Raw genomic sequence first — 12,718 nt, forward strand, 5'->3', positions numbered from 1 at the left:
CACTGCAACAAGGAAATAGAACTAAGGTTCTACCTTTACACACCTAGCCCAGGAAGTAGACGTGCCCAAAATTACACAGAGCAGAAAATGGAGGAAGAGAGACAGGAAAAAGCTGACTTCAAACATGCAACAAAATCAACTCCCAGTCTGTTTTCTCTTAACAGCAAGCTCTCCACCAAAACAGAGACCAACCTGGCTACAAACAGTTCCCTGAAAATGAGAGGCTGATTTTTCAGTTCCTTTTGTGGTAAAGTACAGAAATAAAGTGCAGCTTGTTGGGGAACTGCTTGCAAACCAAGATAGGTTTTTAGAGATGCTCATTCCACATGCTTCTTTCGAAGAAAACAGGCATTCTAAAGTCAAAGTAGATCAATAAGTAAATATCCTCAGGATTACTATTTATTACCATTTCCATGCCTGAGTTTCTATACAAATAATGGACAGATTCTTCAGTTGAGTCTTTTCTATTTTGCCATGTCTTTTTTTGAGCCTGAATTCATGAAACATTCAAGCTGCAGTACATGTGTGAAATTAAGGCAGAAGAGAAATTCTTATTTATGTTTTATTCCATGAATATTTTTTAACATCTTTAATGGAGTATAATTGCTTTACAACAGTGTGTTAGTTTCTGCTTTATAACAAAGTGAATCAGTTATACATATACATATGTCCCCATATCTCATCCTGCTTGCGTCTCCCTCCCTCCCACCCTCCCTATCCCACCCCTCTAGGTGGTCACAAATTACCGAGCTGATCTCCCTGTGCTATGCGGCTGCTTCCCACTAGCTATATATTTTATGTTTGGTAGTGTATATATGTCCATGCCACTCTCTCACTTTGTCCCAACGTCCCCTTCCCCTTCACTGTATCCTCAAGTCCATTCTCTAGTAGGTCTGTGTCTTTATTCCCGTCTTGCCCCTAGGTTCTTCATGACAATTTGTTTTTTCTTTTCCTTTTTTTTTTTTTAGATTCCATATATATGTGTTAGTATACGGTATTTGTTTTTCTCTTTCTGACTTACTTCACTCTGTATGACAGACTCTAGGTCTATCCATCTCTCTACAAATAGCTCAATTTCGTTTCTTTTTATGGCTGAGTAATATTCCATTGTATATATGTGCCACATCTTCTTTATCCATTCATCTGTTGATGGACACTTAGGTTGCTTCCATGTCCTGGCTGTTGTAAATAGAGCTGCAATGAACATTTTGGTATATGACTCTTTTTGAATTATGGCTTCGTCAGGGTATATGCCCAGTAGTGGGATTCCTGGGTCGTATGGTAGTTCTATTTTTAGTTTTTAAGGAACCTCCATACTGTTCTCCATAGTGGCTGTATCAATTTACATTCGCACCAACAGTGCAAGAGGGTTCCCTTTTCTAAACACCCTCTCCAGCATTTATTGTTTGTAGATTTTTGATGATGGTCATTCTGACCAGTGTGAGATGATATCTCATTGTAGTTCTGATTTGCATTTCTCTAATGATTAATGATGTTGAGCATTCTTTCATGTGTTTGTTGGCAATCTGTATATCTTCTTTGGAGAAATGTCTATTTAGGTCTTCTGCCCATTTTTGGATTGGGTTGTTTGTTTTTTTGATATTGAGCTGCATGAGCTGTTTGTAAATTTTGGAGATTAATCCTTTGTCAGTTGCTTCATTTGCAAATATTTTCTCCCATTATGATGGTTGTCTTTTCGTCTTGTTTATGGTTTTCTTTGTTGTGCAAAAGCTTTTAAGTTTCATTACGTCCCATTTGTTTATTTTTGTTTTTATTTCCATTTCTCTAGGAGGTGGGTCAAAAAGGATCTCGCTGTGATTTATGTCATAGAGTGTTTTGTCTATGTTTTCCTCTAAGTGTTTGATAGTGTCTGGCCTTACATTTAGGTCTTTAATCCATTTTGAGTTTATTTTTGTGTATGGTGTTAGAGAGTGTTCTAATTTCATTCTTTTATATGTAGCTGTCCAATTATCCCAGCACCACTTATTGAAGAGGCTGTCTTTTCTCCATTGTATATTCTTGCCTCCTTTATCAAAGATAAGGTGATCATATGTGTGTGGGTTTATCTCTGGGCTTTCTATCCTGTTCCATTGATCTATCTTTCTGTTTTTGTGCCAGTACCATACTGTCTTGATTACTGTAGATTTGCGGTATAGTCTGAAGTCAGGGAGCCTGCTTCCTCTAGCTCCATTTTTCTTTCCCAAGATTGCTTTGGCTATTCAGGGTCTTTTGTGTTTCCACACAAATTGTGAAATTTTTTGCTCTAGTTCTGTGAAAAATGCCATTGGTAGTTTGATAGGGATTGCATTGAATCTGTAGATTGCTTTGGGTAGTATAGACATTTTCACAGTGTTGATTCTTCCAATCCAAGAACATGGTATATCTCTCCAACTGTTTGAACCATCTTTAATTTCTTTCATCAGTGTCTTATAATTTTCTGCATACAGGTCATTTGTCTCCTTAGGTAGGTTTATTCCCAGATATTTTATTCTTTTTGTTGCAATGGTAAATGGGAGTGTTTTCTTAATTTCACTTTCAGATTTTTCATTTTTAGTGTATATGAATGCAAGAGATCTCTGTGCATTAATTTTGTATCCTGCAATTTTACCAAAATCATTGATTAGCTCTAGTAGTTTTCTGGTGGCATCCTCAGGATTCTCTATGTATAGTATCATGTCATCTGCAAACAGTGACAGCTTTACTTCTTCTCTTCCGACTTGGATTCCTTTTATTTCTTTTTCTTCTCTGATTGCTGTGGCTAAAACTTCCAAAACTATGTTGAATAAGAGTGGTGAGAGTGGGCAACCTTGTCTTGTTCCTGATCTTAGTGGAAATGGTTTCAGTTTTTCACCATTGAGGAGGATGTTGGCTGTGGGTTTGTCATATATGGCCTTTGTTATGTTGAGGTAAGTTCCCTCTATGCCTACTTTCTGGAGGGTTTTTATCATAAATCGGTGTTGAATTTTGTCGAAAGCTTTCTCTGCATCTATTGAGATGATCATATGGTTTTTCTCCTTCAATTTGTTAATATGGTGTATCACATTGATTGATTTGCGTATATTGAAGAATCCTTGCATTCTTGGTATAAACCCCACTTGATCATGGTGTATGATCCTTTTAATGTGCTGTTGGATTCTGTTTGCTAGTATTTTGTTGAGGATTTTTGCATCTATGTTCATCAGTGATACTCGCCTGTAGTTTTCTTTCTTTGTGACATCTTTGTCTGGTTTTGTTATCAGGGTGATGGTGGCCTCGTAGAATGAGTTTGGGAGTATTCCTCCCTCTGCTCTATTTTGGAAGAGTTTGAGAAGGATAGGTGTTAGCTCTTCTCTAAATGTTTGATAGAATTCACCTGTGAAGTCATCTGGTCCTGGGCTTTTGTTTGTTGGAAAATTTTTAATCACAGTTTCAATTTCAGTGCTTGTGATTGGTCTGTTTATATTTTCTATTTCTTCTGGGTTCAGTCTTGGAAGGTTGTGCATTTCTAAGAATTTGTCCATTTCTTCCAGGTTGTCCATTTTATTGGCATATAGTTGCTTGTAGTAATCTCTCATGATCCTTTGTATTTCTGCAGTGTTAGTTGTTATTTCTCCTTTTTCATTTCTAATTCTATTGCCATGAATGTTTTTTAATACTACAGTAAAAGCCACTTGAGACTTCAAACTTCCTCACATTTAAAAAGTGCAGTGTAAATTTTTCACTGGAACTCTCTGAGAATTTAAGTTCTGTAGGTCAGATTTTTTGATAGGAAAATTTTTCAAATGACTTGGCATACAGTTATTGGAGTACTGTTTATACAGTATACTCAGCCCTAAATATATCCTAATATTTAATGAGACTATATCAGATTAAAATTCTCCAATGGGAAATAATTCCAGGTAGTTAATGGGAAACATAATTATAATTACCTAAGATTCCCACTGTTTAGTCTCACATAGTCTGGCTGTCAGGATTAGACAACATGAAGGCTTGCCCAATAACTCTAATATGGTTGATGTATATTTTCATTTTCCCTCATCCCAAGAGCTACAGTCAGTCAAAGGACACTATATTAATGTACTAATGTGTATCTAACATACAAAATACATGTATACTGGCCCTTTAAATGTTTGTCCCTTGAGGGTTAGTTTAATCAATTCAAAATCATACACCAAGTCTCTAATCCCATTTCTCTTTCGGATTCTTAAAAGTATCGTGCTGTCCTTCTTATTGGATAATCCCACCAATTTTGTGGCCAAGCCTTCTAAGAAACTAGTTTTTAAATTTAGAGCTTTGAATAATAAGAATACAACAGAATTCCTGGGAGAATTACAACATCCTCTGGAGAATTTCTTTGATATAAACATCCATCATTTATCCACTTAACAAAACATTTAGCAGAAGAAAATCAAAGATAAATTCAGGAAGGAATAAGAGGATGAAATCCAGAAACTGAGTATGTTTTACAGTAAATTGATGAGCTGTAATCACAAAGCTCTACTTTTTGTTAGAATTGCAAATGTTATTTTCATTAACCTTCTATCTTGTCATGTCTAAATCATGCAAAGGGGCAATTAAAAAACCTTTTGTGGCACAGATGTCAAGTGGAATTAAAACAAGGAAGTATACCTTCTGGAAAAAACATAAAAACTATTGTAAAATGATCCTTTCTACTTCAAATCAGCTAAAGCCAGAAATCCATTAATTATATATTCTTGAAGCATAAAATTTTTAGAATATCTTTCCTTTCATAGATTGTTTTCTTATTAACTTCATTTTGACTTAAACCATTCACTTAAGTTGCAATTTACTCAAAATTGCACACATTTTATTATAATCCATGATAGTCTGTGTGTTTATATAAAACATATATGTAGCCAAATGTGGCAACATATTTTAAAACTTTATTAATTTAACATTTGTCTTTCAAATCATCTTTTGTATTTATATTATATACATATTCAAAATGTCAAATGCATAAATGTAGATTATATGCATTTTCGTTTCATAGCTTCATGAGATTTATACTCTGCAATTAATATTAAATAGTATCCTCCTTTATTTCCTAAGCTCTTCTATTCACACACATGAAACAACCATGAAACTTTTCTAGTTGAAATATTGTGATTTTTCTGAACTTCATGTTAATTGGAAAAGCCCTGCACACATGTAGTAACATAATTGTCTGATTCCCTGTCTGAACCATCTAAGATGTAAGCCAGATAGCCATATTCATTTGAACAAATACAATATAAATTCTCTTGGTTCTTCTGTCCTAAGAATATAAAAGAAAGTTCTCTAGAACTGAGATTCTATCTTCTCCTTCCATTCAAACCCCTCTGTCATTACCTCCCCTGGTATCAGGCCTACCATAATGTTCCATATCAAGAAATAGGGCAATTAATGTTAACAAGTGAATTCATTTAATGAACCTAAAACATTTGTTTCAACCTCACAACACCAATGAAACGAATTGTGTCAAGATACAGAGAGTTGTGACATAAATTCCCATCTAGCCACTAGCTGTGTGAGCTTGGATATTTCGTGTAACTCTCTGATCCTCACATTTTCATCTTTAAAAAAAAGTTAAGGTTAACTAAACAGTTCCTTCCTCTGACATTTCGTCCTTCTACTCTTATGGCTTAATGAAAATTGTATTTCTTAAATTCAAGAAAGTAATAGTGAAGTAATATTAATAATAGTAGCTAACATTTATTGATCGTTTACAGTGTGCCAGGCCTTGTCCTAAGCAGTTAACATATATTAACTCATTTAATCTTTAATAAACTTTCTAAAATAATTTGCTTTCTGATCTTCCAGAATCCTTTCGGTAATTTGAAGCCATTCCCAGGCAGTCCCTAGTTATGCTCTTTTAAATAAGCCTCTTGAGATTCACCTAAATTCTGGCTTAGAGCCAACACATTTCTGGGGACTAGAATTACAGGTAGAGTCCTAATGTTTATTTGACACAGTGGTCTAATTTATCAACCTGCTTATTTCCTTCTGGGAAATCAACTCTTTGTGTTTCCAACTATATAACTATCATTTGTACCTACAAAGCATGAAAACTAAAAGCCAATGCTTTAAAGCAATATTAAAAGCTAATTTATACAAGGAGTCTCCCTAGCTTGAATCAGAACCTGGACTGTGGGTCTGAACATCTTGAAGCCTTTTTTCTTGGAAACAGACCCAGATTCCAGGACAGAATTAATCAAGCTATGGTCTTCCTCTGCTCTTTCCTCTGTGCCTCAGAAAACTAGGGTTAATTGAAGCCGCTAGGAAATACCTGACCCTCTTGGATTTCCTGCTACCTTTATGAGCCCTCTACCTTGATCCCCTTTAGGATGACCCTTTCCAGTTCTCCTCCTGCCAGTTTTCCTGTTCCCTCCCCTCAGTGCATTGGTATCCTCATTCTTTAGTTCAGCCATCAGGCTAGCGTCTACTTTCTGCCATCCTCTAGCAGGAAGGATTGGGCTCTGTTTGACCTTTCCCTCCCTCACTTCAGACAAATTTACCTAGATGCCCGGGTCAACGGCAAACACTGTCTTTAACTTCTATTCTACACATCCAAAGCCATGGCTCCATCCTGCTCCCCTAGTTAGATTTCCCTTCTTTCACAATGCTCCCTTTTAAACTTATTCTCTGATAATTCTCTCAGCATTCTCTGTGGTAAATACCAGAGTGTGGTAAAACCTAACTTCTGTTTCTAATGCTGCCACCCTGACATCCTTCCTGAACTCCAGTCTCTTATTTCTAAATATATGTGCAACATTTTCCTTGCATGTGTCGTCAGTACCACAAACTCTGTTGTCTTCCCAACTAAGCCTGCTGCTCCTCCAAGGTTTCCATTTTCTGTTAATGGCCTCACAGTTTGATTCTTGTTTGTTTTTATACACTTGTCCAATCAGATGCTAAATCTATTGATTCTACCCTAAAAGTTTTCTCCTTTTTATTTCCTCTCAAGTCTCATTGCCCTAGCAGATAGTCTGACTTAGTCTTTCTACTTTTGAAATAGTTCACGTGTAACTACAACAACACAATTAAGCCAGAGTTAAAACTATAAGAATGAGAGATTTAGCATTTTGGTAGATCCAAATTTAGGACTAAATATTATTTTTACCAGTACTCGAATAATTTAAATTAAACCTGTTAGGAATCTGAATGACAATTACAGCTTTGCAAACACTGTAAAGAAAAAAAATTATGGTAGGAGGTGATATAGCAAAATTTTAAAGGGAAAATGTTGATTATTTTATCATGATCAATGAAATATCAGTTCAAATCACTAGAAACAATTGTAGTGTTTTTATGTCAGTAAAGTATTGAGAGAAATAGTAAGAATATTATGGCATCAGGTGACTCAGCCCTAGCTTAGCAGTGTGACCTTAGTCATGTTGCTTGGCTTCTCTGAGGTGTAGCTCTTTCATTTATAAAATAACAAGATGAATCTAGACCACACAGAAATTTATTCATTTCTGGATGGGATTGAGAACCACTGGTATAAATAATGAATATATTTGCATTCAAAAATGAGGGAAATAAAAATTATCTTTTTAATATAAAAACGTGTAAATTAAGGACTTTTCGGTGGATCAAAATAAGATCTAACTATACTATATGGTTTGCATGAGTGAAACATTTGACCGTGTTGATGGGTTTATATCAGTGATTATGCAACAAAAAGGCAGTGGTCCTATGAACACTTCCGAACCATCTCAACTAAGTTCCTGCAAACAAATCAGAACAACAACAAAACAACTATTAAATTTCAAATGTATCTGTCTGTTACTGACCAGTATATCTCTATGATTAGCACAGTGACTAGAACTATACTAGGACAATCCTAAGTAGGATATACTAGATACTTGATAAATATTTGTTGAATTAATAAATTGAGTTGAAGCTGGGTGAAACTAGTTGTTCCCATAATTGCAATTCTGCTGTGAATTTTAAAAACACATGACTTTTGGTTGCTCAATACTCCCTTGAATTTTTTTGTTAGAAACAATGATAATGTGGTAAACAAGTATCTTACATTGATTGCCCTGTTTTATTTGTGTGTTTACAGGCAAATGGACATAGTTTTGTACATATGGAACATGAAAAAGCTGTATTACTACTGAAGAGTTTCCAGAACACAGTAGACCTAGTTATTCAACGTGAGCTTACTGTCTAAATATTTTTTATAAATAGTGAAGATACGTCTAGCCAGACCTAATGTTCAAAAATAAATTTATACATAGAAACAAATTTTGCCAATTGCTGGACCAATGGCAAACATTAGTGCCAAATGTATAATACTATATGTTAGCACTGGTCATCCTTAAAAATGTTAACTATATAAATATGATGTTCATGTGGTCATGTATTATTTTAACTGTCAGCCTCTGGCTGTGCATTGGTGCAGTTTTGGTTTTGTTTTTTTCTTTTTTTTAATCAAATAAGTTTCTTCTTGAAGTGGATTTCATATAATTTCGGAGCACGGAAGCACACACAAGCTCTTTACGAATTCTGCTCTCCATCAGAAACACTGCCTCAAAGTTGTATATGCCTTTATATAGAAAATACAAATATAAAGAATTGTAATTCCCATAAAATATTTCTAGCACAAGGTACATGTTGGCATATATACAAAAAGAATATAGAGAAAAAACAATATTTTCATAAACTAAACATCTTGGATTGAGAAAGACAATATATCTTAAAATAAGACTTTACTATATTGAATCTTTTTCAATAAAAATTACAAGATAATGCCTTATGAAAGCAACTGTACATATGGTATAAAGTGTTTATATTTGGTTCCATATTCATTTGCTAAATTCTCATAACACAGAGTGAAATATTTCATAAATTAGCCATTTATCTCTGGGACCTGAATAAAAATAGGACAAACTAATTTGTTCAATGCCTTTAGCTAATTACAAAACATGCAGAGTTTAGAAACAGACTAAAGGTCATTGTAGATAAATCTTTTTCACCCCAAATGTAAGCAGTGAATGATGGGTGGCAGGAAAAGTGTTGCTTTATTTCTTTCAAGTTTATGTTGATTATAAACTGTAGCCCCTGTGATTTCTTTACTTGTAAATGTGGAATTTATTTGTGTGTTGCTTTATCCAATTTGCTACTTTTAAATCATTTAAAATGAGTTTGGGGTATTGATAAAATTTATCATTAAGAAAGACTATTGTTAGAAAGTTATGGTGGGTGATAAAAAACTTTGGTAATTAAATATGAAACTTCAAATATAATTTCTCAGAGCCATGGTCTACCTGAATTATTAATTTCTGTGCCTGCTTTTGAGGGCAGAAATAGAGAAAATACCTTTTTTCCCCCAAAGTTTCAAAGTATATACAATTCTAAATTGTCTCACTGAAAACAAAGATTAGCATAATTAGTATAGAATTAGTTATGTTTACATTGGAAATGTTTTCCTCTATAAATGATCAAAATTCATTTTATAATCCTTTAAAAATATTTTTTATATATTAGTCATTAATTTGATTAAATTATTAATTTGAAATTCCAGAATAACTTTCCAGAGTTGGTTATATGCATTCTTTCTCATATTTTCACATAGCTCTCTTTTTTTAAATATATATAATGGATTTACTTTACATGCTAGCGTTCCAAGTATTTTGTTAGGATTTTCACAAGTGTCACATATTGATGTCACCAAAGCTCTGAGAGTAATATTTGTAAGTTAACTGTTTTATGGGGACATTGAAAATATTGTATTTTTGTAGGGTCTATTAAAATGAGTGTCACTTATTAGAAGTACAGTGGTATTTTTTTGGCAATAGAATTTGTCACTTGAAGGCAAATGATACTTCACTTTATCGATGAGGCACTAATTTTGATGTTGCTTTATGTCAGAGTGACATTATAATTATACTATGATTTTGTAGGCTTTGACATTTAGCAAATGATTAAATGATTGGCCTCTTTAATATGCTTCCCAGAAGTAACTTTTAAATGCATTTTAATATATTAACAGTTTCTGATGAGAAATGTCTTTCAGAGCCTAATTTTTTCTTTGTCAAAACCTCACACCAAACCACCATATCCAGCCACTGTTATAGGATGATCATCGTTAATCAAGATAGAGGCCCTCACTGGCCTCGCAAGATCACTTAAAGGAACAACAAACCCATGGGAGTAGTTCAGTGGCAATGAAGCACCTCCAATCATCCCACTGGATTTGTTTAATCTTTTATGGGAGAGGTGGGAGAAGAGCCAGATAAAGGACCTCCCAAGTCTTTTTTTTTTCATGTCAGGTTTCCACATCAAACCCAGGGCTTCAGGAGATGCTTCTGAGGCCAAGCTGAGAGGATCATAATCCTAGTAAACACCTCTACCACTCCTGATGTGACAACATTGTCTTGGGCCATGCTTTAATCCTTCCTGTTCTCAGGAAATGAGGAAAAGAGAAAAGTGATCCCTGACCAAATGGAAAAGAAATCTGATGTGCCAAAGCACCTCACTGTCAATTGTACTGCCATGCTGCATACTGAAAAAAGGCAGGTAATATTGAAAAGAGGTATTTTTTTTTAGGTGGACTGAAAAAAATCACTGATCACTTACAGGGGAAAAAAGTCTAATTGATTTCATGGGTGACCAAAACCAATAATACACTGATTTCTGAGTATTGCCTTTTTTGGATAATTGGCTTTACTCTCTGAAATCAGAATCTGGTTTATCTTAACAAAAACAAACAACAAAAGTTGAGGGTGTGCCTTTAAAAAAAAGAAAAACCAACAACCACAAAAAAAGGAGTGGAATTCATGATGACTCCAATAGACTCATCTTTGTCTTTGATTTTTATTGGAATCTTTCTGCTGAGGAAGCTGTCCTGTACCTAACAGAGGTGAATGAGAAAAATCAGAGGTGGAAAGAATAAGCACTAAAAATTATTAGTAGAATTGCTGCAGATTTTGCAAGCCAAATAGGCATTACTGGACAGTTTTTAAAACTATTTACATGGCTTATCACACATTGTCACAAAAGCTCTATTATGATAATTCCAGCCTGCCAGACAACACAAGCTACCTAAACAAACATAACAATTTTAAAATAAAAGGGTACTTTTGACAAGGAATATTGAAAGTCAATATAATATACAAATATGTACATCATGCTAATCTATTGTTCATTGAAATCTAAAAATATATGTGTTCCAGTTAATAAGAATTGTAATTACATAGATGTCAAACAGCCCTGGTTGTTTTGGGGCCTTATGTTGGATTGTGTTTTTGGGATGGAAAGCAGTTTTAAAGAGAGGGTGACAAATCAGCATTAATTAGTTCTTAATCTTAAAGATGATATACATATATCACTAATATAATTACTTTTTAAAAGCAGGACTGAAATACCTTTTACTGGGAGAGCTAAAGAGAGGGAATATTCAAAGGGAGGAAGACTTTGAAGAAATTAGTCTTATATGGTCAAATATTAGGTGAAAAGTATCTGCATTTGCCAAAATAATTGATGAAGCCAGAAAAACATTTTACTTTTATTCATAAAATTAATTTAATATCTCCACCACAATTTAAAGCTTTGGAAAATATAGTGTGTTTGCCAACTTGTCTTTCCATTGGCTTTTAATGCTGTCCTCAGTAAATTTCTGCCCCTCACTGGCACACAGATCAAGAAGGTGTATTCTGATGAATACCCTCTTATCAAAGGGCAATACAACATAACCAGATAAAAAGCCACGTTGGCATAAGACCACCACTCTAAATCTTTGGTAAATTCAATTAGACAACATATTCGACTGATTCCTGATATACTGACAAAACAGCAGGTTTATTGAAACACTGGGTCAGTAAAAAATTATGCAAATAATGAAATATAATAAGTTAAGAAGATGAGTCCTTCATGTAGTATCCAGAAAACTAGGGTTGAGTGTCTAGTAAAGTTCCTCTCACAGAAATGATAAATCATTCTGAGGCTTAATAAAATGTTCAGACACTGGGTTGGTGATGTGCCCTCTCTTATGGTTGTAGTTACCTGATCATCTGGGAATTGGGGGGAAATCTTCAGATTCAAGATCACTTGCATGAACTTTTTCCTTAGCAATACCTTCCATTAAGAAAAGCATCCTGACTTGGCCCAGAGTATTTCCCCATTGCTCAGCAAAACCATCCCCCAAGTATACATTATAGCAAGAAAATAGAATGTGGGCTGTGGAAAAATAAATGTGCACCAAAGAAAGCATGTAGGGCAATATTATAGGAGATCCTGTGTATCAGCTCTCCTATGCAATCTTTCAGCTTCATTTGATCTAAACTATTCAGAGAATATTTTTTGAAACACCCCACTGTATAAAACTAAGGCAGATACAATCAAATTTTCTAGTTACATTCTGAACGTTCTGGGGGGCATTTTTGTTTCTAGTATGCAAAACTGACCTCTCTTCCTCACTGCTGCTGCTGCTGAACATCCATTCCTTCAACTCCCCATGATGTTCCAAAGGCAGTAAATGGCCGCTTCTATCCTGCTGACACAAGAATAAGAGGCCCCCTTAGAGTTCTGTTTGGAGACCCCTGAGTATCAGCTGATGGTTTCAGCTCCCAGTTTGGAGGAACTTTCTTGGGTGATCAAGGAACTTGGAATAGTAGCATTAACAAAGGCTCAAAGGTGAAAGCACTTATGAGTCTGACAACATCAAACAAAGCTTGTATGCAAGGGTGAAGGTGGCAATGCCTTAATAGAACTGTTTCCACTTCTGTTTTTAAAA

The 12,718-nt window shown here is 34.7% G+C and overlaps 1 protein-coding gene and 1 long non-coding RNA gene across 5 annotated transcripts in view; one reads left to right on the forward strand and one right to left on the reverse strand.

Annotated features, from left to right (window-relative positions):
• The window catches only part of LRRC7 (leucine rich repeat containing 7), a 497,427-nt gene extending 489,272 nt beyond the window's left edge, over positions 1–8,155 (forward strand). Inside the window, exon 26 of the mRNA XM_060089953.1 lies at positions 8,048–8,155. Within this exon, the coding sequence (XP_059945936.1) occupies positions 8,048–8,155 (108 nt within the window). The remainder of the gene's footprint in view (positions 1–8,047) is intronic.
• Positions 1–12,718, reverse strand: part of LOC132483978 (uncharacterized) — a 163,143-nt gene that overhangs the window by 137,593 nt on the left and 12,832 nt on the right. For all 4 annotated transcript variants that reach the window (XR_009531136.1, XR_009531138.1, XR_009531137.1 and 1 more), the window contains exon 2: positions 12,390–12,475. This is a non-coding gene — a long non-coding RNA (uncharacterized LOC132483978). The remainder of the gene's footprint in view (positions 1–12,389; positions 12,476–12,718) is intronic.

This window comes from Mesoplodon densirostris, chromosome 2 (assembly GCF_025265405.1).
Source record: "Mesoplodon densirostris isolate mMesDen1 chromosome 2, mMesDen1 primary haplotype, whole genome shotgun sequence".
Taxonomy (NCBI): domain Eukaryota; kingdom Metazoa; phylum Chordata; class Mammalia; order Artiodactyla; family Ziphiidae; genus Mesoplodon; species Mesoplodon densirostris.